The 27,059-nt window shown below is 39.0% G+C and overlaps 1 protein-coding gene across 3 annotated transcripts in view; it reads left to right on the forward strand.

Moving 5' to 3' along the window:
• The window catches only part of ext2 (exostosin glycosyltransferase 2), a 178,212-nt gene that overhangs the window by 104,700 nt on the left and 46,453 nt on the right, over positions 1–27,059 (forward strand). For all 3 annotated transcript variants that reach the window (XM_078549552.1, XM_078549554.1, XM_078549553.1), the window contains 2 exons: positions 9,501–9,632; positions 22,996–23,185. In XM_078549552.1, coding sequence (XP_078405678.1) covers positions 9,501–9,632; positions 22,996–23,185 — 322 coding nt within the window. The remainder of the gene's footprint in view (positions 1–9,500; positions 9,633–22,995; positions 23,186–27,059) is intronic.

Below are 27,059 nucleotides of genomic sequence, written 5' to 3' on the forward strand. Positions count from 1 at the left end.
AGCCATAGGCGAACTAATACTAAAATGGGTGGGGTTAGAGTTAAACTGTTAATCCTGGGATAAGACAGTCTCTGAACCAGGTTAACTCCATGATATTTTTATTCCGTAAATCTCAGGCTCTTGGAGTTACTTTCATTTCTCACAATATTGCAATCTAACTGTATTTAGGGAAGCTCCATCCTTGGCAGCACGAACCATGAGCGTATTTTTGTGATGCAGTTTTCAGTCGCATGCCCCACGTTGTATCTGAGAACCGAGGAAATTTATTCAATTCTGGTTGACAGATTTGAGGACCAGGCAACTCTAGATCTCAAATCCATGAGTGTATGGTGTGAGATGTGCAATGCTATGCTAAATTAAATTGTAGCACTACCCATTCTTCTCTCCCATCCACCAGCATCCCCCCCGCCCCCACCAAACCTGCCACCATCCTCTGCAGAAGAGAGGCCTATTCTCATAGATACAACAGGCCTAAAAGTGTTCAAGAGCTTGCTCTCTCATGTACAAGTTTCAAATCCATTCTTTAAGGGGATTGCTACATGATCTAGTTCATCTGAGATTGACTGCAGGGCTTTAACTACAACTAACTTCTGTGGACAAAATCAATCCCTCTTGAACAAATACTTCAGCTTCTACAAAATTGCTATATCATCGATTATCTGTGAAGTGAATAGAGGTAAAACAGACACTCTGCTTTGGGGTGGCTTTGAAGGAAAGGGCAGACAGCAGCTGATATAGGCCATCACCATAGGAACCAGCACTCTGACTCAAAATGAAGGGAAAGTTGTAAAAGGATCCATTATATGCTTTGCAAGTGGACTCTCAAAACAGATTTTTATTGGGCAGTGGCTCCTGCTTTAGTAACCTTTAGACCTTACAGCACTCTGAGGTGCTAGAAAGCACCTTATTTTGCCTTTGAACTCTCTTCTGTGGCTGCTTGGGCAAAGCTTTGCAATTAAATCCGTATATTTTTCTTGGAACACACTCACGGCAGGGTGACTGTTGTAAGGGAAGCTGATATGAGTCCCAAACACTGACATATTTAAAGATGATACCCTAGAGTGTTGAAACGAGTCGCATTGAGTTTCAGACACTGTCCATCATGTGTCAGAACATGGCACAATTTCTTCAATTCAAATTTGGAAAATTCCTAAAACTAGGGCTTAAAATTTAGCTTGCTTTTGATAACACTGCTCGTTTTAGAAAGACCCCCTTTTACATCATCATGATTTCATGCTATATAAACTTTGCTTATCTTGAGTACCTTATGTATTTATTAAGGTACTTGTGTAACTAGCCTATATTTCTAGATGTTTGAATGCTCGTCCGAAGTGGGCTTTGTGGAGGTTTAAAGGTAGATTGAAAGAGGTAGGTTTAGGGACAAGATTCACAAAAGTAGGAGTGCCCCTACTGGGAGTTGAAGGGAGGTAGGTGCACAGAAGGCGATATAGAGCTACAGAAAATTACAAAGAGCGGGTGAAAAAAATGATGGAGGTATTTATGGACTAGGACAAAGACTTAGCATTGGACCCAGTACGTGTAGAGTTTCAGCTGTAAGGCCACCAAGAGTGCATTGATGTAGTCAAATCTGGAAGTGATGTGTGTGTAAGGTTTTCTGCAGCAAAGAGACTGAGGCAAGCAGTTCAATGGAGGCTAAGGAAAGTAATTGCAAATAGAGTGCAGCTGAAAGCTTGATTTTTGGTCAAACGGATGCCTTTCAGCCTGGAGAGAGTGGGTGGGGGGCAAAGACAGTGACTTTGGTCTTTCCGATGAAGGGCTGGACAAAGTTAAGGTTCACCTGGGAATTATGGATTTATTTCAAATTTAAGTTTGCCTTTATATGTTTACATCAAACTATTGTATGCTACTTTTATTGATTTTTAAAAAAAAGTTAGGGTGTCTGCTGTTTCGTATATGTAAAAAAAGGAATATTCAAAATACCTCCAAGCTGCTTGCAGCCAGTTCGAGCATTGACGCATGTGTTATCTTATAAGCAATTTCCAGTTGTAATTGACCATATGCTGAACCCTTGGTTCCTTGTTAAACTTTGAAATAGTGTCCAGAAGGAAATGCATCCTGCATGGCTGTAAAAGTCCATAATGTTGTGGCGCCAGTGAGGTGGACCTAAGGTTTTTTTTCTGTCCAATTAAAAAGAAAACGTTTAAATCCATCCTGGTTCTTCAGTTGTATGAAATTAGTATCATACATGATGTTCATATAGGTTTTATAGATTTATCTATTCAATAATAATTTAACATGGTTAGTTTACACAGCTATTTATATAATAGGTGCTGGACAATGCCAGTGCTGTAATCATGAAACTTTCTTCACTATAACATTAGAAAGCTCTTTCTGCCGTGTACTTGCAAGTAATGCTTAATGCAAATTTGAGATAGTGTTAGGGTAAGTTTAAAAAAAACTTTTAAGTTTAACAGTGCTTCGATTAACATTACTGACATTTAACAAGATGTTTATTATATTAAGTCTCTTCAATTCCTAGGTGTTTGTATAGCAGCGCAATTAGGATTTTAACAGTAAAGGTGGTGGGGGATGAAAGGGAAAGAGGAAAAGCCTCTGCACCCTAATTTACTTAAAAACTTTTGTAGCGATTTGAATTGATTGACATGACCAGATGCATCCAGGAACCTTGGACTTGCATGGCTCCAGAGCTCGATGCATCCATACCTGCCTGAGTTCATGGTTCAAAAACTATTTTTCATCTTCCTACTCTCCAAAGGTAAGAGGAATTTCCCAAAGCAATATCCATGGTTTCCACAGATTCTGCCTGTTTTAAGCAAAGTATCTTAAATGTTAGGGGCGCAAAAGTTAAATTCTAACCTTGCAATGGCACTACCATTTTAGAATCTCCTATTCTTCTCTTCCTCACATTATTCCCTCTGGAGTCCCTCAAGGATACATCCTTGGTCCCTTCCTATTTCTCACCTACATACTGTGTCATCAGACTGCTTGTTTGACATCCAATCCTGAATGAACCATGTTTTCCTTCAATAAAACACTGAGAAGACTGAAACAATTTTCTATGGCTCCAACACAAACTGCAATCCCATGCCACCGATTCTACACCACCTCCCTGACTACCCCCTCAGACTAAACCGGACAATTCGCACCCGCAGTGTCTTACCATCAGCTGAGTTTAGAACACCACTTCTGCATCCGTAGTATCATCTGTCTCTGTTTTGTCTCAGCTTACCTTCTGCTGAAATCCTCATTTATATGTTTGTTCATTCCATACGTGACTATTCAATGCTCCCATGGCTAGCCTCCCATCTTCACGCTCCATAGAATAACTCATCCAAATTTCTGCTGCTATGTTTTTCACTCACTCATCACCCCTGTGCTTGCTGATCCCTCATGGCTTCACTGCTCCCTATCTCTGCTTTACAACCCTCCAAGATTTCTGTGTTGTACCATAAGACATAGGAGCAGAAGTAGGTCATTCGGCCCATCGAGTCTGCTCCGCCATTCAATGAGATCATGGCTGTTCTGATAATCTTCAACTCCACTTTCTCATCTTGTCCCCATAACCCTTGATTCGCTTACTGATTAAAAATTTGTCTATCTCAGCCTTGAATATACTTAACAACCCAGCCTCTACAGCCGCCTGTGGTAGTGAGTTCCACAGATTCACTACCTTCTGAGAGAAGAAATTCCTCCTCATCTCTGCCTTAAATGGGCGACCCCTTACTGTGAGATTATGCCCTGTGGTCCTAGACTCTCCCACAAGGGGAAATAACCTCTCAGCATCTACCATGTCTGAACTTTTATGCACCCAACAAAACCCTACTCTTCCCACCCACCCTCATAGGTGGCTGTGGTTGGCAGTTCTATATTATATCCCTCTGCATCTTCATTTCTTCTTTTAAGACCCTCCTTAAAATCCATCCCTTTGACAAAACTTTTTTGTCACCCCTCCTAACTTTTTTGACTCGGTGTCAATTTTTTATTTGATTACCTGGTAATATCTCCTCTCCATTTAAGCAATAAAGAAATGCTTGCATGAATTCCGACTCCTGAGCCTCTAAAATGGCCTAGTAAGCAACTCCATTCGAGGGCAACTAGGGATGGGCAACAAACGATGCCCATGAAAGAATAAAGAAAAAATAACTTATATTTCACAACATTATGCTGTCTCAATATCCATCTCATGGGAGAAAAATTTAGAGTGAGTGTACAAATTATGATTCAGGATTTTGAAATATCCAATATTGCCAAAATACTGTCTTTGATATTGTTATATGTACTGTGGGAGGCAAAGAGCTTTTCTCCTGGAACAAATCTCTTACCTAAGCTTTGTGAGATGCTTAAAACTGGGTAGACAGCATAAATATATCAAGGAAAATGTTGCATAAAGCCATATTGTTGGCTCAGTGCAGCTATTGATGGAAATCTAGTCTGATATAACCGAGATATTCTTTTGACCTGTGCAAGTGAGAGATTGTTTTTGTTTTACAAGACCATCTTTTTATGAACTGGGGATTGTGAATATATTAGTTGAAGCAGTCTATGGCCAGGAAGAATAGAAAAGCAATATACTATTGAAATGGAGAGAGAGTGCAGAACTCAGTGGTACAAAGGGAACTGGGTATCCTGGTACATGAATCACAAAACGTTAGTATGCAGGTGTGGCAAGTGATTAGGAAGGCAAAAGGAATTTTTTGGCATTTATTGCAAGAGGAATGGAATATCAAAATAGGGAAGTTTTACTGAAGCTGTACAGGGTCTTGGTGAGACTACATCTAGAATACTGTGCACAGTTTTGGTCTCCTTATTTGAGAAAAGATATTGCTTTAGAAGCATTTCAGAGAAGGTTCACTCAACTCATGGCTGGGATGAGGGGCTTATGTTATGAAGAAAGGTTGAACCGGTTGGGCCTATACCCATTGGAGTTTAGAAGAATGAGAGGGGATAGTATTGAAACACACAAGATCCTGAAGGGACTTGATTGGGTAGATACTGGGGGGGATGTTTCCATCTATGCCAGAGACTGGACCTAGGGACACAGTTTAAAAATAAGAGGTCTGCCGTTTAAGATGGAGATGAGGAGAAATTTTTTCCCTGAGGGTTGTTAGTATTTGGAATTCTCTTCCTCACAAAGTAGTGGAGCCAAGGCCATTGAATTTATTCAAGGCTGAGTTAGACAAATTTTAGTTAGACAAGGGAGTCAAGGGTTATGGGGGTCCTAGTGATTAACTTGATCCAGAGCAGGCCAGTTTTATGGGCGGGCCCAACTTGCGATGCAATATTGTTTAAACCAGTGCAAAAGATCACAGGAACTCAATTTACACTGAATACAACTTGTACTCCAAATTCCTCAATTAGTTTGAAACCAGTGCAACTTAGTGGTGGATAAAAGTGCAACTTAGTGGAAACAGAGGAAATGTTGAAATTAGCCATTTAATTCTATGTCAAATGTCACAATGTTATTACAACATCTTGCCACTAGATGGCTCTGTGAAGCTAATTTCTCTCACGCACCTACCTTGTAAATTTAAAGACCGTAAAATAAAAAAAGCGTATGGGCAGAATTTTATATCCCGCGGGCGGGCGCATGTCCAACCAGATCGGGAATAAAATAGTGCGCGATGATGCCAGGTGAGCGTCCCGACGTCATTACGCACTCGTGTGAGAGTCGGCAGCACACTCGCCGACAATTAATTTAATCCTATGCGTACAACCTTACAGTTGGCGGGCAGACAAATAGGCCAGGCAGCCCTTGCATTCTTGAGGAAACCTCATCCGTGGGCGGGATGACGTTTCCAACCGAAATTTTAAAAACATAAACATTTTGAAACATCATTTTTAATATGTCCCTGTTCATGTGACTTGAGTCACATTTGGGGACATGTTTTCCTTATTTTTAAAATCTTCATTTTTCATTTTAAAGTTCTTCAGCTCCCTGAGGCAGCTCTGTGCCTTCAGGGAGCTTTCAGTTTGCGCTCCCCCGCACATGCGCAGACTTCAGCGCATGCGCTCCTCACGTCCCTACCCCAGCAATGCTGAGGCTCTCAGCATGTGTTTCACGCTGGCTGGCTGTTAATTGTTCCGTTTCGCAGCCATTCCTAGGCCTGCGTGCTGCGCCCGCCCGACGAAGGGAAAATCCTGCCCTATATTCATCACCTAACTCTGGACACTACACACTATTTATTCATTTGAAATAAAAAATGCAAAGCACTGGAAATACACAAGTTCTTCGGTATCTGAAGAGCTAAAAAGTGGGTTGATGACTCATTTAGAGATGCTTTGACAAAAGGTCCTTGGACTGTTCTTCTAAAGCAACATGTGCAACGTGCATGTGTGTAAGTAGATGCTCTCTGTTTAAAATGCTAAAGAGTGTACCTATAAAATGTAAAACCAAGTACAGAGGTAGTTCTATCTGTCTTATTGTTTTGGTAAAAATGAAAATTGAAATCGTTCTTCCTACGTCTGTTCTTTCCTCCTGTTCTTTTTTCTTGCCCTCAGTCACCTCTTTTCTGAAGAAAACAACCCCAGCCTGCCCAATCTTTCCTGATAGGTTTAATCTCTCAGTTCTGCAATAATTCTAGTAAATGCTTTTGCATTTCCTCCTGTGCCTGTAGATGATTTTTATAATGCTGAGATCTGAATTGTTCAGCATATTCCTAAGTGTGGTTTAACCAAGATTTTAAATTCTGTCCTCTAGATATGAACTCCAGTGCCTTGTTTGCTCTGTTTATGGCCTTCCTAACCTGCATCACTACTTTTAGTGATCTGTATATCTGTACACCCCAGGTCACACTATTCCTCTAACCCAATGACTATATGTCTTCCATATTCTTCCCACCAAAATGCATTACCTTGCACTTACTGAAGTCTGTTTGCAATTCTGCAAGTTTATTAATATCTTCCTGTATTTTGTCCTGTGTTTTCACTGCAAGCCCACAATTTGACTTCATCTGCAAATTTTGAAATTGTATTTCTGATTCTCGAGTCCAAACCATTTATGTAAATGATGAGCAATCACCCATCACTGATGTTTGTGGAACACCACTTCCTACCATTTGCCAATCTGAGTAATTAGTTTGCCCTTTACTTTCTATCCATTCTGGTACATGTCCTCTGTCTGCACATATTCTGTCTTGAATCATGGGTTTACAAATGCTTTGGAAGGCTTTTTTGGAAATCCAAATATATGATGCCTACTTTTTCTGTTACTTCTTCAAAGAATTCAATAAAGTTGGTCAAGCATGACCTTTCCTTTTAGAATGTGCGTTGACTACTTTTTTATTACATTTTCAGTTACTAGATCTGTTTCAATTTTGCCTTTGATTAGGGATTCCATTAGCTTTCCCACCATTGACATGTTAATTGCCCTGTTGTTCTCTGGGATTGTTCTAGCTCCCTTTTTATCTATAGGAATCACATTAGCTATCCACCAAACCCCCAGCGCTATTCCCTTTTCTAATGAATTAGTTAGTATACATTACATATATAATACATATATATTTATATCAAGAGGTATGCAAGAGATTTATGAAAATCAAAAGAGTAAATCCAAAATATTGTTTCAAATTGTGAGAGTAGGGCAAGATGAAGTAAATTCGTACTAATACAATGAAATTCTTTACAGCAAGAATAATTAATGCTTTGAATGGACTTCCAGATAGAGTAGTGGAGATGAAAACCATGGAATCATTTAATAAATAATTAGATGACGGGGTGATGTCAGAGGACTGGATAATTGTGAATGTTGCACCCAAATTCAAAAAAAGGGAGTAGGGATAAATCCAGCAACCAAGGACAGTCAGTTTAACTTGGTGGTGGGAAAGCTTTTAGTGATGATAATACGGGGCCAAATTAACAGTCACGTGGACAAGTACTAATTAAGTAGGGAAAGCTGATATGGATTTGTGTTTAACTAACTTGATTGAGTTTTTGAGGTAGTAGATATTTGATGAGGGTAGTGCAGTTGATGTGGTCTGTAGTGGTCTAAACTGCCACTTAATAGACTTGCCAGCAAAGTTGAAACCAACGGAATAAAAAGGAAAGTAGCTGCATAGATAAGCGTTGGCTCTGTGACAAGAAAGCGAGAATATCGGTGGACGGTTATTTTTTGGACTGGAGAGAGGTATAAAATGGGGTTCCTCAGGGGTTGATATTGGGACCTCTGCTTTTCTTGATCCATGTTAATGACCTAGACTTGGGTGTGAAGAGCACCATTTTAAAATTTGCATAATTGGAAGTAGTATGAACTGTGCAGGGGTTAGTTTGTAGACTTCATGAGGACATAGGCTAGTGGAAAAGACAGCACAAGGCAGATGAAATTAACGCAGAAGTGTAAAGTGAAAAATCTTGTCAGGAAGAATGAGGAAAGGAAATATAAACTAAAGGACACAGTTCTAAAATTGGTGCAGGAACAGAGATACACTGGGGGGTATGTGTGCATAAATAGTTGAAAGTGGCAGAACAGATTGAGAAAGTGGTTAAAAAGGCATACAAGACTGTGGACTTTATGAATAGAGGACAAAATCAAGGAAATTATGATGAACTTTTGTAAAATTCTGATTCGGCCTTAACTGCAGTATTGCATCCACTTCTGGACACCATGCTTTAGGAAGGATGTGAAGGCATTAGAAAGGTTGCAGAAAATATCTAAGAGAATAGTTCCAGGGATGAGGGAGTTCAGTTAAATGGAAAGATTTGTGAAGCTGGGGTTGTTCCCCTTAGAGAAGAAAAGGTTGAGAGAATATTTGATAAGTGCTCAAAATCAGGAGGAGTCTAGATAGAGAAACTGTTCCCATTGGCAGAAGGATCGAGTACCAGAGGACAGTGATATAAAGTGATTGACAAAAGAGCCATTGGTGACATGAGAAAAAGATCTTTTACACTGCAAGTGGTTAGGATCTGGAATGCACAACCTGAGTGTGGTGGAGGCAGATACAGTCACGGCTTTTAAAAGGGAATTGGATAAGTACCTTCTCGGGGACAATTAGGGATGGGCGGTAAATGCTGGCCTAGCCAGAGATGCTCATATCCCATGAATGAATTTTTAAAAATGGTTCTATTCTATGCCACAGTTGGTTGGAGGGGGGTCGGCTGGGGAATGTAGGGCCTTTCTAAATGGATGATAGATAGTTCTGAATAGATGGGTCGAATGGCCTTTCTTATCTAATTATGCATGGCATGGTTCCCACTTACCATCATTTTCCTATAATATAGAATTATCCAGGTGAAATCTTAGTCTAAGCGGGTATGATTTTGGCAGATCCCTGCATAGGGATTTGTACCATACAGACCTGTAAAGATATGTCCTTTGTATTGTTAAACTGGTGCCAAAAAGTGTACTTGGGGATTATTGTGGACTGGTGTCTTTCCACATTCTGCATAGTTCCATTGTGTCTATTTATGAAAGACTTGTTGGGATGAAATCAACACAAAATAAATACAATCAATAATTGTATTAAGATGAGAACAACCTTGCAAAGTTAGAAAAATATTTAAATCCTGTTTTGTTTTTGTTACAGGCAAGGTGGTTCTGGGAAGCTTATTTTAAGTCTATGAAAGCCATTGCACTTGCTACTCTACAAATTATCAATGACAGAATCTATCCATATGCTGCCAAATCATATGAGGATTGGAACGATCCAACTGCCGTGGTAAGTGTGTGGCCCCCAAACTTTGGAAGGCTAGCTGCATGGGCTGTTAATTTGTCCTCCCCTTTGTGCATTTATTCTTCTGGAACCTCTTACAATAAAAAGTTTGAATCTATATTTTTCCAGCATGTGTTTACCTGTTTGTTCTCCTTTCTCCTGCTTGAGCTCCATCGGTTAATTAAAATCAGGCTCCTCTGTTAAAGCTCAACCAATAGTTCACCACTACATGGCTAAATGAAATGGTGATTGGCAGTTAACAATGGCTTATTCAATCATGCAGAGAAAATGCACCATACCTTTCTTCTCGTTGTCTGACTACAGATTTTACTGAATCAGTCAGATTTATCATTAGCTCTCAGAGTTTATAATTTCTGTTTCTGAAAAATTGAAGTAATAGTCATATTGTCTTAGAGGTTGTCTGAAGCATGTTTGAAGCACTATTTTGAGAAAAAATGTGCCATCGCATCAGGAAACTAACCGAGACTTTCACCTGACTTTATTTCTTTGTTTACACTCATTGTTTTACTGCAGGCTCATCTCTCTTGCACAGTAGGTATAAAATATTTTACTGGCCAAAAATAACAATAGTTGAAAACGCAGTGTTGTATCATAGCCATAGTTGTTCAGTACAACATTCCCACGGCAACAAAATTATCAAGGCTCAATACGTTTTATTCTGAATTTCTGCTTGATTTATTTTAAAAGTTAGGGTTGCAAAAACGAACTCAAAATTAACTCTCTTGATAATGTAATATGTCAGAAGTCTAAAGCCTTGTGAAAGCTAAGGTGTTTTAACTGGTCAACATTTTGAACAAGCCAGAATGATGGAATTAATTTTACTGAGCATGCATAAAATCAAAAGTCACATAACTAAATTGAATTCTAATGATCATATAGAAATCACTTTCACTCAAGCCTGATACTACTACTCAATTCCTTTGCCCAGAAGAAGCTAAAGTTTCAAAGGAATGTGAACTATAGATCAGTGGAAAATAATGGTCAGTGCCTGGCAGCATCTCATCATTGCACTTTTCACTTAAGCTACAGGAAGCTGCAATGGACGCAATACTTTTTTTTAAACAAAAAATTGTCCAGTGAGCGTTTAGTTCATAACTGGAAAGTGCAGAACGTAGAGCACTTTCTTTGTAATTGTCTGTGAATCAGAGATGGATACAGTGAGTTTTCAGATTCATTACACAACTCTTTTCCCTTGCAGCTATAAGTGCTTGGTGTCCCTGATTCCCATGGTGACCTTCATGCCATGGCAAAAATGCTATAATGCTCCAGTTTTATTGCAGGCTTCTCATTTTTGTTACATGTTCGCTGCTACCTTATCTTCTCAGTATGAACTGTGGATATTTCCAGTGCTGCTCTGTTAATTGCCTTCGAGAAAAGCAGAATCATTGATGTTGGTTTTTCATTTCACTTCTGCCCAAGATGGAAAGCAGTGCTTATCTGTATTACTCCACCTAGTGGTTCCTTCTATCTTAATATTTCACTGCATGCAATCCTTATTCTTCCCTGAGCTGAGTTCCCAGACCATCAATGACCTGTCAAGTTCAAGTGTATTTTATCACTATAGACAAAACCAGTTTAGAATGCAGAAACATTTGGAGAGCATAGCTGTGGAAAGAACCTAAAGAGTTAACACTTCCAGAGGCTGTTTTTGGCCTTTTGACCACTACAGGATGAGAAGCAACTTGGAATACTTTCTCAAAGTATTCACTGGAAACACATCTAGGGTAATTGGACTGAAGCATTGAATAAATCAAGTGTTTTTATCCAAAAGCTGTAATTGAAACCACATTGTGTTTGGATGTAATTTAAAAGACATCATAGAGTGATGTGCTTGTCTCCTCAGTCTTGCACAGGCCAAAGATGCAGGAATCCATGATTGTAAATGTGTCCACTCCCCTTCTGACAAACATTTGTGCATCTTAAAAGGCTGCCTTTGGTTTTACAGAACGATGGGTTGTATAGATGCTGCTGTGTTAACAAGCAGCCTTTATTGTTCCACTGTCTGTCCAACACAGCATGTCTCTTAAGTTGTAATCTGATCGGTTCAATAAAGCCAGTTCTTTCTGACTGTGTTGCTTGTCGTGCATGTCTGTAACGTTTTAGGCAAAGGAAAAAGTATCTCATATAGCGCAAGTCAGCACTATAACATCATAGTTATTTACTTTGGATTTATGGACAGCATGAAACTGAGAAATGCCAGCTTCCGGAGACTTAAAATATTGTTCACGCAACATGAGTAAAAATGCCAATCTCTGTTTCTAACAATATCATCCTTTCTTTGATCCTGAAATGTTTGAATTTTGGGAAGCAATATTGTTTTACGGTTTTTCATATCTGTAGATTGAACAATAATCCTTTTGAACAATTTAAAGACATCCAATGAATTGACACAGCACGCACTGTTTCCAATACTACCATTTTTGTCTTGAAGCCTTTTTTTTAGGAGTATAAAGAATGGGGCGCATTAAATTTTTCATTTTATTCCATTTTGGTATGTTGGAACTTTTATATAATACTTTGGATTCTAGTTATTAAATCCATCCAGTGATTTTCAGCAAACTAATCCGGCTGCTCAATGTAAGATGGACATGGCATGTCAGCTACACTTAATCTGATGCACAAGAGTTAAGCCACTCATTTGAAAAACTCCAGACTTTAAAACCACTTGCATCTAATGCACAGTATCAGTTGAGGCCGGGTAGGAGAGGTTTCATGTTACCAGGCTGGGCCAGGCCAGATGGTGCATCAGAATTCTGCCCAAGTAGATGTATAGAATGAGTAAATCTACATTCACAATTAATATCGAAGTTATAGATCATTAAAAATGTAATTAGAATTATACAGTAGTTACACTAATGCCAGGTAAATATTATTAGAAATATCCTTTAAATTTATAATGTTTTTTTTTAAACTACGCTAGATTTCCTTTAGCAGAATTAAGAGAGCTCCACAGTAGCTCAGTGTGTAAATTTGCTGCCTGGTGAGTTACTGAACCACAAAGTTTTTCTTTTATTCATTCATGGGGATGTGGGCGTCGCTGACTAGGCCAGCATTTATTGTCCACCCCTAATTGCCCTTGAGAAGGTGGTGGTGAACCACCTTCCTGCACTGCTGCAGTCCATGTGGTGTAGGTAAAACCACAGTGCTGTTAGGGAGTTCCAGGATTAAGCAGAGCAACAATGAGCGGCTAGTGGTATGTTTTCAGATTGGGAGGAAGGGTGTGACTTGGAGGAGAACTTGCAGCTGCTGGTGTCAAGCCCCAAGAAAGTTCCAAATTCAAGCCGTGATTGAGTACACTGATCTCAGTTGACATGTTAATGCGTCACTAAAATTGGCGCACCCTCCCTGCAAAAAAACCTGGGCGTATTTGTGCGTGGACAGCATTGGGTACAGATGTCCTCCATTCACTATTTTGGTTTAGGTATGCTGGTCGCCTCAGGTAAAATACTGAAGGTCTCGAACTGTATTAAAGCTAGACTGTTGAGGAGAAGATGGAGGAAAGATATTGAGACATGATAACTGAAATACTTAAAAATTTGTTTTATAAATGTTAAAGGGGAAGATAAGAATAGGGACAATACTTCAAGTACTTACAATGTACTCATCTATCATGCACAGCTGATGCACACAAGAATACAGCATATTCTGCAGGCCAGTCCCCCCTCTCTGTACTTGAGACTTCTTATGAAGCCTCCACTCACTATCCTGTAGTTCATGTCAGGTGGCTGAATTTTAAGACATGGAGATCTGAAGTGACACAATTACGAAAGGAGGGAAGCCACTAACGAAAAGCCTTTTGGATATTGTCTGAAATGGAGAGATGTGCCTTGCATTGAAAATATTTTGTACATATTGTCCCAGATTTTTTTGTTGCACCATAGAGTTCAGGCAGATATTGGACAGGAATTGATGGAAGGGGATGTGGCTGAACACAACATTGACGACTAATTTCTTTGGTGTTTCCACCAGCAATACCCATCAGTTTTGGTCTAGAATTATTTCTGCAGAACATGGAAATTAATTTTCAGCAGACAGAGGCCTTCCCACTTCACTATCTCTTCATAAACGGTCTCCGCAGAATTCCCTCAGCTATCTCATCGTGGGGGTCATAAGCTGAGTAAATACTTCTTAAAACACCCTGCCCCATCCTCATCACTGCCTTTTCCTTATGTGAGAAACTATTTTCAAGGAAATGCCAGGCAGAGTGAAAGACAGTCACTCAAACAACAGGCATGTATAATACTGGTGGGCAGAATAATGATTGATGCTTTGAGATTTCAAGCCATGCTTTGTCAAAGAGGTAGGTTTGCCAGACTTGCAAACCTATGTAGGTCATTGAGCTCAGGGTTAATGGGATATGGTGCATGTTAGGATATGGGCATCAGAGTTTTGGATGAGCTCAATTTATAGAGGGTAGATGATGGGAGCCTGCCAAGAGAGAGTTAAAGTAGTCAAGATAGCAATGGTGAGCAAGATTAGAATCGAGCTAGGGCAAGCTCAATATGCTTGACAATAGAGGTAGATGCTGCATTCAGTTGTATCAAAGATAAGGGATAACATGCCATGGTCACAGTCTCAGAAAGTGCCATCCGTGACTTTGGTGTGGGTCACTTTCATCCTCTGGGAAGGGTAGAAACTAATTGCCAGAATTCACACAGAGGTGAGCACAAACCTTGGAGGTGACAAGAACTTTGTAGCAGAAATGTCTGAGTCTCTCCAATCAGAAATTCTGTCCTGTCATAACCCTAAAATGACCCCAACCAATACATATTTTCATTGTTTACATCATTAATGCATTTATTCTAGAAAACCACATTCTTGTTTGAAAAATTACATAATTCAGACATACTGTTGAGAAGTGATCAAACAGTTTTTAATTCTTTCTCCTTGAACTCTTTCTCAAGTTTTAGATCATTATTTCAAGTTGAATCATTGAGGCTCACTTATATTTTGTGGCTGAAATACTCGTGCAGGTAGAAGTGAGGTGAAAGTGACTGCCCTTGACATCAAGGCAGCATTTGACCGAGCGAGGCAACAAGGAGCCCGAGAAAAACCGGAGTCAATGGGAATTGGGGGGAAAACGCTCCACTGGTTGGAGTCATAGCTAGCACAAAGGAAGATGGTTGTGGTTGTTTGAGGTGAGTAATCTCAGCTCCAGGACATCACTGCAGAAGTGCCTCAGGGTAGTGTCCTCTTCCCAACCATCTTCAGCTGCTTCATCAATGACCTTCCTGAAATCATAAGGTCAGAAGTGGGGATGTTTGCTGATGATTGCACAATCTTCAGCACCACTTGTGACACTTCAGATACTGAAGTAGCCCATGTCCAAATGCAGCAAGACCTGGACAATATCCAGGCTTGGGCTGACAAGTGGCAAGTAACATTTGTGCCACACAAGTGCCAAGCAATGACCATCTCCAACAAGAGAGAATCTAACCATCGCCCCTTGACGTTCAATGGCATTTCCATCACTGAATCCCCCACCATCAACATCCTGGCAGTTACCATTGACCAGAAACTGAGCTGGACTAGCCATATAAATACTGTGGCTACAAGAGCAGGTCAGAGGCTCGGAACCCTGTGACAAATAACTCACTTCCTGACTTCCCAAAGCCTGTTCACCATCTACAAGGCAGAAGTCAGGAGTGTGATGGAATACTCCCCACTTGTCTGGATGAATGCAGCTCCCACAACACCTGAGAAGCTTGACGCCTGTCATGAAAATATAATAATTCTCAATATTATCGTGGATTTATTGTAAAGGTAGGTTAATAGTGGGGTTTGGATAGTTTCTCTGTGTCTCTCTGTGTGTGGGATGTAATTGAATTGGAGACAGCTGGTCTGGAGCCTTTGCATCAAAAAAGAAGCTAGGTTTGAAATGCTAATTATGTAAACATGGCTGAAGCTTTAGAATCTGAGGTGTAAGGAAAATTTGCATTTTTGGATAAATTAGGGTCATTTGAATTTCAAAGAGATGGTAAGATGTTACACCTAGCTAGAAGAAGCTAAGCCAAACAGTGTGTTTATTTTTCCCAAAGGTTACTGATAATATGAACACTATGAAAAGATTTATATTATGTGAAAGGTAAAGCTCCAAAGACATATCGGAACAATGGAATTTTCATTAAAAGGAGAGAAAATGTTTAAAAGAGATAAGGCTATGTGTCAGGGGAAGAAGGTATTCTAAGATCTAACACAAATGTGAAAAGCCACCAACCTCTGTGCATCAAGTTGCTGTCTACAGGAACCGAAGCTGAGAAAACTGACTTTGAATTCGACTGTCCATGGTGTGTTGCTTTGCCTGGATCTGTTTAAATCTATTTGTTTTTCTACTGTTGCCTTAACGGAGGTGTAATTGGGAGCCAGATTAATTAGGGGTTTTCGGAGTTGTTCTAGCAGTAATTTGTAGACCTATGTATGTGCTTGAAATCATTTCTTTTGTTAATGTTTAATTTAGTTTTCTAAAAACCTCTGAAGTTGTGATAGTCTTATCACTTCTGAATTCAGGGCACGCATCTTAAAATGCAAAACAAATTGCAAAACAGTTGTGACCACATGATCAAGTTGCCCCCCCTGGATTTGATCCGCCTGGCACATATCATCTGCCATGTCATAACAAAATTGGGGACTCTTTGTGGGATATATTTAAAATTCCTTGAATTGTTTGGAATTGGTGAATCTTAAGGTTACGAGTACAAGAGGCACTTTGAATTCAGGAGTTGGTGTGAGGTATTTTTAAAGTAGTGAGACTGCGGAAATGGTTGTATTTATGGCTAAAACCTTTTTGGAAGTAGAAGATATAACTGATTGGGTTATAAAATGTATCTACGGGAAAGTTAACAGAGTTGGCAGATAAGGTGTAGTTGTGGTTACCTGCAGAGGCAAAGAAAGTATAGCTGAAGTGATAGCACAGCATTTAAAGTTGGAAGTGATACCTGCCACTGGTGAGTCACAGATGGAGGTAGTGGGACTTCAGTTAGAAATGAAGAGGCTTGAATTTGAACAAACAAAGGAACTGAGAAAACTTGAATTGGAGGCAAAAGAAAAGGAAAAAGAATTAGAAATGAGAAAACTGGAACTAGAGGTTGCAGAAAAAGAAAGGCAGAGAAGGAAAGGAAAGAGAAAGAGCAGAGAAAGAGAACTGGTGGAAAGGCAGGAGAAAGAAAAAAGACAAGAAAGGGAATTTGAGATGGTGAAGTTAGAAAAGGCAGAAAGACAGAAGGAAGGAAACAGAGAGTACCGGCTTAAAAAGCTGTATTTTAAAAAGGACACATCAGACACTGAGGAAAGTTCTGATGATGAGAAAACCTTTAACCTAAAACCTAGTGGGGAGATGTTAAAATTTGCGCAAGTTTTTCTGAAGTTCGAGGAAAGAGATGTGGAGGCGTTCTTTATTTTATTTGAGAAGATAGCTAAACAGATGAAATGGCCACAGGAAAACTGGACATTGTTGTTACAGCCTCGGTTGATGGGTAGAGCACATGAGGTTTATGTGTCACCATCAAAAGAAATGTCAGTGAACTATGATGTGGTAAAGAAGGCTATTTTGAGTGCATGTGAGTTGGTTCCTGAGGCATACATGCAGAAATTTAGGAATATGAGAAAACAGCCTGGGTAAACTTATATTGAGAGAGTAAAACAATTTTGACCAGTGGATATAGGTATTAAAGATGGAGACAACATATGCAGCTCTTAGGGAAGTAATTCTTTTGGAAGAATTTAAAGATTTAATTCCTTCAGTAGTGAGAACTCATGTGGAGGAACAGAGAGCTCAAACTGTAAGGCAAGCAGTCGAGATAGCTGATGATTATGAGTTAGTTCATAGAGCTTAACCTTTTTTTTAACTTTGTTAAATCAGAGGAGGATAGAAAGTGGGAAGGTGAAAGGAAGGTGGGTAGTCAGGGAAGAGAAGGAGTAGGTGGGAATTTGCAGGAAGTTTTTTTTCTCAGAATAAAAAGAAAGGTGCTGAGGGTAGAAGTGACATTCGAAAATTGAGGTGTTTTCATTGCAATAAAGTTGGGCACACAAAGTCCGTGTGTTGGAAATTACAGGGGAAATCTGTTGGGATTATTGGGATGCAGAAAAGTTCTGGAATTAAAAGTACTGTGGGTTCTGAGGTTCAGGTACAGGAAAAAAACAGTTGGTTTGTGTACAGTTAAAGCAGGAAGAATCAGAGAGGTAAAGAAGTGGGAATGTGTTCACAATTTACCCAGGGGAGTTTTGAGGAGCAGGTTTCAGAAACGTATAAAGATTTTGTGTGTGATGGGAAAGTCCTTCCATGTGTACAGGGTGGAGTGGGTAAAGATATTAAAATTATAAGAGACAGGCTGGTCAATCCTTAATGTTGTGGGATAGTGATATTTGTTGTTCAGAGGGAGTATTGCAGGAACAGGTGAATATAAGTGGGGTTCATGGAGATGCTAAACCTATTCCATTGTGGAAGGTAAATTTAAAGAGTACGTGGAAAACAGGTGAGGTGATTGTTGTAGTAGTGGAAAAATTGCCCAATGCAGGGGTTCAATGTATTTTAGGTAATTATATAGCTGGGTCACAGATGTGGGTGATTCCTACGGTAGTTAAGCAGCCTGTAGAAGTATTTTCAACAGAATTGATGCAGCAAGAGCATCCTGGATTGTTTCCAAATTGTGTGATAGCAAATCCAATTAGCTGACACTGTTTTTGATAAGATTGTTCAGGAAGAAAGAATGGAGGTATTTAGCTCAAGGCAGTTAGTAGAGTTACAGAAAAAGGATACACAAATAAGACAGTTATATCAAACAGCTAACTCAGAAATAGAGGCAGAATGTATTCCAGAATGTTACTACCTTAATGGCAATGTTTTAACGAGAAAGTGGCGGCCATATCATATTTCAGCAGATGAAAGCTGGAGGGAAGTACATCAAATTGATATATCATTTGGATATAGAAAGGAGATCCTGTGCATAACTCTTGAAATTCCAATGGGGGGACATTTAGGAATTAGAAAGACACAGGTGAAAATACAAAAACATTTTTACTGGCCTGGATTGCATAGAGATGTCAAGTTCTGTAGAATATGTCTCATGTCAGGTGATAGGGAAACCACAAATGGTGATTAAGCCGGCACCTTTAATTCCAATTCCAGCATTTGGTGAACCTTTTACTAGAGTCATGATTGATTGTGTAGGACCCCTCCCTAAGACTAAAAGTGAAAATCAGTACTTACAATATTGGATGTGTCTACAAGGTTTCCTGATGCGATACCTTTGAAAAATATGACAACAAAGCGAATTGTGGAAGAGTTGACTAAATCTTTTGCAAGATACGGTTTACCAAAAGAAATACAATCAGATCAGGGCTCAAATATCATGTCACAGCTGTTTAAGGAAGTAATGAACAGTTTGGGGATAAAACAATAGAAGTCAACAGCTTATCATCCTGAGTCACAAGGGGCTTTGGAAAGATGGCATCAAACTTTAAAAACTATGATGAGGTCAGGACTATCCACAGGATTGGGATATGGGAATTCCATTCTTGTTATTTGCTATTAGGGATGTTCCTAATGCATCGACTGAATTTAGTCCTTTCGAATTAGTCTGTGGTCATGAGGTAAGAGGACCACTGAAATTGATTCATGAGAAATTGGTTGGTCAAAATTCAGAAACTACTCTCCTGGATTATGTATCAAACTTTAGAGCAAGATTGGGCAGAGCATGTGCGTTAGCTAGGGAACATTTAAAGATACCACAGCAAGTGATGAAAGTGAAGGTAGACAGGAAAGCTACAGCTCGTAGTTTTGTTGCTGAGGAGAAAGTGCTAGATTTGTTACCAGTACTGGGTGACTCGCTAAAGGCAAGGTTTTGTGGGCCTTACAGGATTGGGGAAAAAAACTGAGTCAAGTAAATTATTTAATAAATACTCCAGATAGAAGAAAGAAGCAGAGGGTCTGTCATGTAAATATGCTTAAAAAGTACTTTGACAGGGAAGAGGACCAAAAGGAGATATTAGTGGTGGTGGATAAAGAGCAAGAGGTAGAAATGCAGGACTCAGAAATTGATTTTTCTCTAATCAAATTGGATAATGAGGGGGTACTTGAAAATTTAAATGTAATATTGAGTTACCTTCCAGACAAGTGTCAAAGTGATTTGGAGAAGCTATTGCTGGCACAGGACATTAGTTCTGTTCCAAATCGCAGGAAGCAGATATTTCAATAGCCAGGGCCTATCAAAGCACACGACTGCTTCCTGTATTGATGAGCTGGTGGTCGTTGGAGGGAAACAGAGTCTTGGGAAAGGCCTATGAAAAATAGCACAACACTAAGGAAGCAAAAGGAAATTACTTAAAATAAGTTAATAAATTCCCTCTGGGAACGGTTATTTTTCTCGTTTGCAATGTCAGGATATTTTGAGGCCCAGTATGGGACCTAAACTAACTTTCTGTTATCCAAGTTCCACCTCAAATTCCTTGCTCTTCGCCCCACATGAGATGTACCCTCCTCCAACCAAGTAATTATGCCTCCTTAGTCTTTTCAACTGGAATGTTGGTTAATAAATTAGCTGTGATAATGTTGACTTGTGAATGGAAGTGCTGAAGTAGCCATAGTATAATCATACCTATGTGCAACTATTTACAGAAATATCTGCTTCATGCTGTAAGCATGTAAAATCAATATTTTTTGCACTCGATCTTAAATGAGATTATTTCAATGGTTGTAGATTTTGTTTGGTAGTTGATGCTGCTTTTATAGAATTCTGATTATTTGGTTAGCCAGGTTCAGAGTAGTTAATTTAGGTTAGAAATTCTAAAAGTTCTGGACTAAAGAAATTGTGTGGCATTTACTAGTTCAAATATAATTAGGGATGGGCAATAAATGCTGGCCCAGCCAGCGAAGCCCACGTCCAGTGAATGAATATATTTTTAAAATTGGAGAAATGGTAACAGCAGGAATTCTGCTTTTGCATTAATGGTTAAGTAATATGACACGGTATAGATATAAATTTTAACGTTCATATGTCGTCACTGCATTTCTGAAATTATCTAATGCAGCATAATTTTACTGATAAATAAAAACTAAAAACACTGAAAATACAGTTTACTAAGTGCCTATAAAGAGGTAAAACCAGTAGACTTTTTATATGCTTTATCAAAACTATAAGCTGAAAAAATTGCTAATATTTCAGTGCACTTGGAGAAAAGAGATACAGAAACTCCAACAGGTTGATTGAATGCTTAATGGAAAACAGCTAGATAATAAAGATCATCAGTGAGGTGACAGATTTAAATTTGAAACAAAACAACTTGCAATTGCTTAAAATGAAAAGGCAAGGGAAGGGCCTGCAAGAGTGACAAGAAAATGGGGGAATTTAGATGGAGAAGAAAGAGCTGCAGATGGAGGAGGTCTGAAATTAAAACAGAAAATGGTCGCAAAGTGCAGTGAGACTGCTAGCCCCAATAAAAGAGAAAAAAATAAGGCAATGTCATGCCACAGACTGTACCTCCAAATGTCTTCCAATAACGAGTTAGAGTTCGACTCCAACCTACTGTGCACTGCACACCCAACTCGTGCAGTTAAACTTTTCAAGGACGAAAATTACTTCCTTTTGAGTTCACATTTGTGTTTTTTAATTACAACACAGAAAAATCTGCAAACGCGCAAGATGGACTGAAAGAGAAAAATTTATCATTTAAGGCGAACCCTTTTACTTTCAGATGCTGACTCAACTACTTCCTGCATCACTTTCAGCATTGATATCAGGCATTATATCACACATCTTTGAAATCACTTGGACTGGTGATCTTTTTAAGTTTTTAGAAAGCAATTATCTACAGCTGGTGTACACTGATTTAGTCCTGGCATTTTTTTTGGTGGGAGGTGGTGGGGGGGATGGGTGTTACAGACATTTTATTCTTCTAAATGTCCTCCAATTCTTTTGTTTGTCAAAGCTGGAAACATATCCCTTCTTTATAATTCTTGTTCAAATGTTCCTCTGCCACAATTGCTCTTTTTCAAAAGTAAACATATAGTAATATTTAATTTGCTATTTCGTACATTTCGATAAAAAAGGACCATGTCAGCAGTCAGTGTCTCTGTTCTTTTGCCTCCATGTCATATGAGGAGTGTTCTGGATATTGTGAATTGCTGGCACTTACCAGACTTTGAGGTTTAAATGTCTGGAACAAGCGCTTCTATAAAAATTCAATTCGGAAAAACAAATTTTTATTTTGCTCCAGATGCATTTTTCTAATGGAGGAAGGGTGAATTATACATGCATAGAATGATCTATTATTTCTAGTGCAATAACTGATTTTCCCTTTGCATTATCCCTATTAGAGCTGTAGTGATTTACACTAGCCCTGAGATTAGCAGCTTCAAGACAAATTTGGCACTGACCTTCCTGTAGCTTTGTTTGAATCATTTCCCTCTGCTGGGTCGTTGGACAAACCATAATTCTCATTATGGTAACCCCAAATAAGAACACGTGACCACACAAAAAAAACTTGAAGTTATTTACAGAGATTGGGCATCCACCAAAAAATGAACATCAAGCAAAAATGTAGACAACTGTTTTTACATTGTGTTTGAAATGCTCAAATTCTTGAGCATTTTGATATGTTCATTTGGACTTGATTTGACTGGGATAAATGAGAACTCAAGTGCTCAGGTCATTAAGATGGAGAAATACAAAAAGCTATTTGTAGCCTAATAATACAAACAAACTTAATATCAATATATGTGTTTATCTTGACATTTTGCATTGGAGCAAATCTATTTGTAGATTGATCAAATTTAATTAATTGTTATTTGATTAGTTTGAGCACTCTATGTAAAGCATATTTTAAGACAATTCTGTTTTAATGAAAAATAATCCTGACATAAAGTTGGATTCAGGGGCTATCAATAAAATTTGTTGAAATGGCTTGTGCATTGCTTTAAGTATGCAGTTCCATAGATGTTCTTGTTTTTTTTTTCTGGTGCATAAGATAGTGATCTCAGAAACAGATTTTTCTTGGAGCTTTCAAGGCCTTGGTATGTGTTTGACCTCTTCAGATGATACCCTTACACTTGCTATGATTGAGCCAATCTCACATAGTTTGGAATGAGAAAAATCGGATGGGATCTGATTGACTATTCAAGTGTAGGCTAATGCTTTCATGTTGAAATGTTACAATTCCCCTGTAGTAAGCTTTGAATAAAATATTTGCTCGCACTAGATACATATGGCATGTGAGGTATGTTAGATTAAGGCTTTGGGGGATTTTGCAAAGTAGCTTTGGGCCATTCCAAATACATGTCAGTCAAACTTTAATTTATATTAACCTGTTCTGTTACTGATGATACTTTTCTATCTTTATATATATTTTAATTCAGAAAGTGGTGAGTGTGAACAACCCTCTCTTCCTCCCACTCATCCCACCTCGGTCACAAGGTTTCACTGCTGTTGTTCTCACATATGACCGTGTCGAGAGTCTATTCAGAGTGATCACAGAAATTTCTAAGGTGCCCAGCCTTTCCAAGTTGCTAGTTGTGTGGAACAACCAGAATAAAAGCCCACCTGAAGGTAAGATGCTAATTCAGCATGAATAAATGCTATGAATAAATATGGGGGGAAAGGAATTATTGGAAAGTAATAACACTAAATAGCCATATGATATAAACTGAACGGAGGAAGTTCAACCAGTGTGCATGGTTTGTATTTTTAATTCCTAATATTACGGGTTTTCAAACTTTCTCAAAACGTACTTTTGTTATTCCAGCAACTGGAATTTCAACTATGAACTCCTCTGCCTCCGCACCTCCTTGGCTTTCTCTAAGGGCCTCCATAAACCCACCTCTCCGACTGTGTTTGGTCATCCTTACCAATATCTTCTCCTTTATCTTGGCATCCAGTTTTACATGATTATGCCTCTAGGAAATGCATTGGGACATTTTGCTACACCAAAGACACAACAGATATGCAAGTTGGTTTAGAAGCATTTGCATCCATTTTCCCAAAGCTTGGGTTGGGATCAGAAACTTGCCACATGAGAAGCTAGTGGCACTAAATGAATGTCTGTCTTTATTAGTTAGGAAATTAGGGTTGAGGGCCATTGACTTAATTCAGGGTGCCAGCAAGGCAGAAAAAATGAACATGCTAACAAGGCTGAAAAAAGTAAACAGAATGAAGTACATCAAAAAATTACTGAATAGAGGAGACTAAGCTTGGGATTGAGAAGTTTCAGAGATCATGTAAGAGAAAAACTGAAAGCTACAGTTCCGCAGTTTTGAGATCCAGCGAAAAAATGAGTAGGAGACCATAATGGATTCAATATAGTGGAAATTTTGAGTCAGAAATCCTTCCCCGCCACAGAGATGGAAACAGTATTGGAATGTTGAAGGGACTTGAAATTTATCGACTCAGGAGTTGTTTAAGATGAAAGTGTTTGGCATGCAAGAGAGAACTTTTTGGAGGGAGCTGTACCAGTGGATAAGATATGGGAGTGCTGATGCAAGACAGGAGAAACTGAGGTCAGCAGTGTAGATGGATGATGCAGGAGTACAGTTGGGGCCATCACACATAAGAGGTGTAGGTAGTTGGTTAGACTTGTGAGAGACTGACTTTGCAGAAGATTTTTATTCTCATTGAAGGGCATGAGAGATCAAGCTGTAGAGATCATCAAGTGCAGTGAATACGAAGGGTTCTTGACCCTGAAGACAGCTGAGCAGAATCATTCGCAAAAGCCTAGATTGGATTGGACGATGATTGGGGAGGTCATTAATAGGATATGAAGAGTGGCAGTGAGGACACAGTTTTGAGAAATCCATGTTAATAGAAAAGACCATGCATGTCAATCTAGAACAACAACTTGCATTTATATAGCATCTTTAACATAGTAAAAATTTCACAAGGTGCCACATGGGAACAATATCGGACAAAATTTAACTCCAAGCCTCGTGGAGATATTAGGACTAGTGTCCAACAGCTTGGTTGAAGAGGTAGGCTTTAAGGAGTAGCTTAATGGAGGAATGAGAAAAGGAGAGGAATAGGATGGGGATTTCGGAGCTAAAGGCCTAGACAACTAAATGCTCAGCCACCAGTGGTGGAGTGATGGTGGGGATATGCAAGCAACTAGAATTGGAGGGATGCAGAGATCTTGGAGGGCTGTAGAGGAGGCAGGGGCTACAGAAATAGGGAGGAGCAAGTACATGGAGGAACCTGAACACAAAGATGATAATTTTAACACAAAGCAAGACACTGCAGGTGCTGGAAATCTGAAATAAAAACAAAAATTGCTGGAAATATTCAGTGAGTCAGGCAGCTTCTGTGGAGAGAAGCAGAGTTAACGTTTCAAGCAGATATGGGGTCTGAAGCTTGGTGGAGGGTCATATAGGGTGCTGAGGTTGCAAACAGCTCGGTTCAGCCTCGCAGTAACAATGGAGTTGGTGGTTAGGGGATGGAGTTCATGGCAGGGGCTAAGAACAGTGGCTTCCTCATTAGAACACTTTGTTGGACTCCAAAATTGAGCAATGAAAGGACTTAGAATTAAGTCACTCCAGCTACTCTTTCTCTTTTCCACTGACCCTTTCCATTCTGTTGAAATCATCGGTTGCATGTGTTCTGCATTCTTTGAAGAACAGAAAAGTTTTATTGATTACATTAAATGGAATATCAGCCCATGCCTACAAATAGGTTTGCACCACTGGAAGATATTTTAAGTTCTGTGCTTTTGCTAGTTTAAAAAGTTAATGATGGTAAAACCACATTCACTTTCCTGGAATAAATATTTCAATTCCACTGTGAAATACGAAACATAAAACATAATCATTGCCTTTTAAAATAATAATCCCTTTCCGGAAGAATCGAGTTTGTGAGCTGGTGGTTGTGCAGATAAGAAAATCAGCACCACCTGGTTTTAAGGTCTGCCAGTAAGCTCTAACCTTCTTGGTCTAACTTAAAACACTCAATTACTGCAAGCAATGCAAGCTTTTTTGCAAAAAAAAAATGTAATTTATAGCCAATTAAGCTCAGGAAGTTATTGAAGATTTAGAGTAATGAAGCAAAGTGAAGTATACACATCTCAGTAATATGTGGTATTCTAGCTGATAAGCAGAAGTAGTTCTGTAATATGAAATGTGGTAGTTTACAAGCTTTTACTGTGCAGTTAAATAATGTAAAATGTCACTAATTTTTGACGATGTTCTTTATTGCAAACAGTGCAGCAATTGTTTGGTTCCCAAATTGCTTGCCTGTACAGTAGTCTGGATTAGCGCACACAATTGCAGTTCTGGTATTCCCAGCCTCCTCCCCCACAAACCAAAACAAGCTAGGCACTCCAAAATTAAACCAAGACTTTGACAAAAGTAGTAAAAGAGATTTATGGTCTAAGCCTAACCTTGTGCCTACAGTAAATCATTATTTAACTGTAACATGGCTCAGGAACAAAGAGAAAAAGGGATGTGTCCACACCCAAACATTGAACTGTTTACCCTTTCAAATGCTGATGAACCTGTTGTATAATTCTAGTATGCTTTTTACCAGATTTTTCTTTTTGTCTGTACGCGAAAATATGTATTGCATGCTTCCCAAACACTATTGTAAGGCTTAGCAGTATTGACTCTATTATACCACATGCACAGAGAAAGCATGACTACTCCTCGTCCAACTTTTTGTGTGATGCAATTTTTAAATCATATCTGTAATAGCTACAATTCTTTTAAAGTCTGAGTCTCATCAGAATCAACTTTTGACCAGTAGCCTGGTGCACCTTATTGCCATCGTGGCAGTGAAGTTCTGCTTGCTATCACCTCCCTCAGATCCAAGCCTCAGGCAAGCAGTTGACATTTCCCTGTAAATATATTTAATACTAGCAAATGTGAACACAAATCCATTAACAAAAGAACTTGCATTTATATGTGGCTTTTCATAACCTCCGATGTCCCAAAGCGCTTTACAGCCAATGAAGCACTTAAGTGCAGTCATTGTTATAATGTAGGAAAATGTGTTAGCCAATTCGCACAACACATTCCCACAAACAGCAGGGATTAATAGCCAGATAATCTGTTTTAGTGATGTTTGGGGATAAATATTGGCCAGGCCATCAGAGAGCTCAATGAACGTTCTTTGAATAGCACCTTGGGATTCTCTTCATCCACCTGTAAAGTTAGATGGGATGTTGGCTTACTATCTCATCTGATTTCTTTGTAATGCATAGTCTTGAAAACTAGTTGCTGGTAGAAATTGCTGGTCAGTTTGATGATTTAATGTTTTTGCAGATTAATAGGCTGCGTTGCCCTTTGGGATGAAGTTGAAATCATTTCTGTCTAAAATCTGTAAGATTTAACCAATTAATTGTAAATTGTAGGATAGTAAAATTTTCTTCATTGCCAAATATCTGCTGTGAGAGAGAATGAATATTGTATTGCATTAGAATAAGGTTATAATTGTCAGTTAATGG

This window comes from Cetorhinus maximus, chromosome 9, assembly GCF_964194155.1.
Source record: "Cetorhinus maximus chromosome 9, sCetMax3.hap1.1, whole genome shotgun sequence".
Lineage (NCBI taxonomy): Eukaryota > Metazoa > Chordata > Chondrichthyes > Lamniformes > Cetorhinidae > Cetorhinus > Cetorhinus maximus.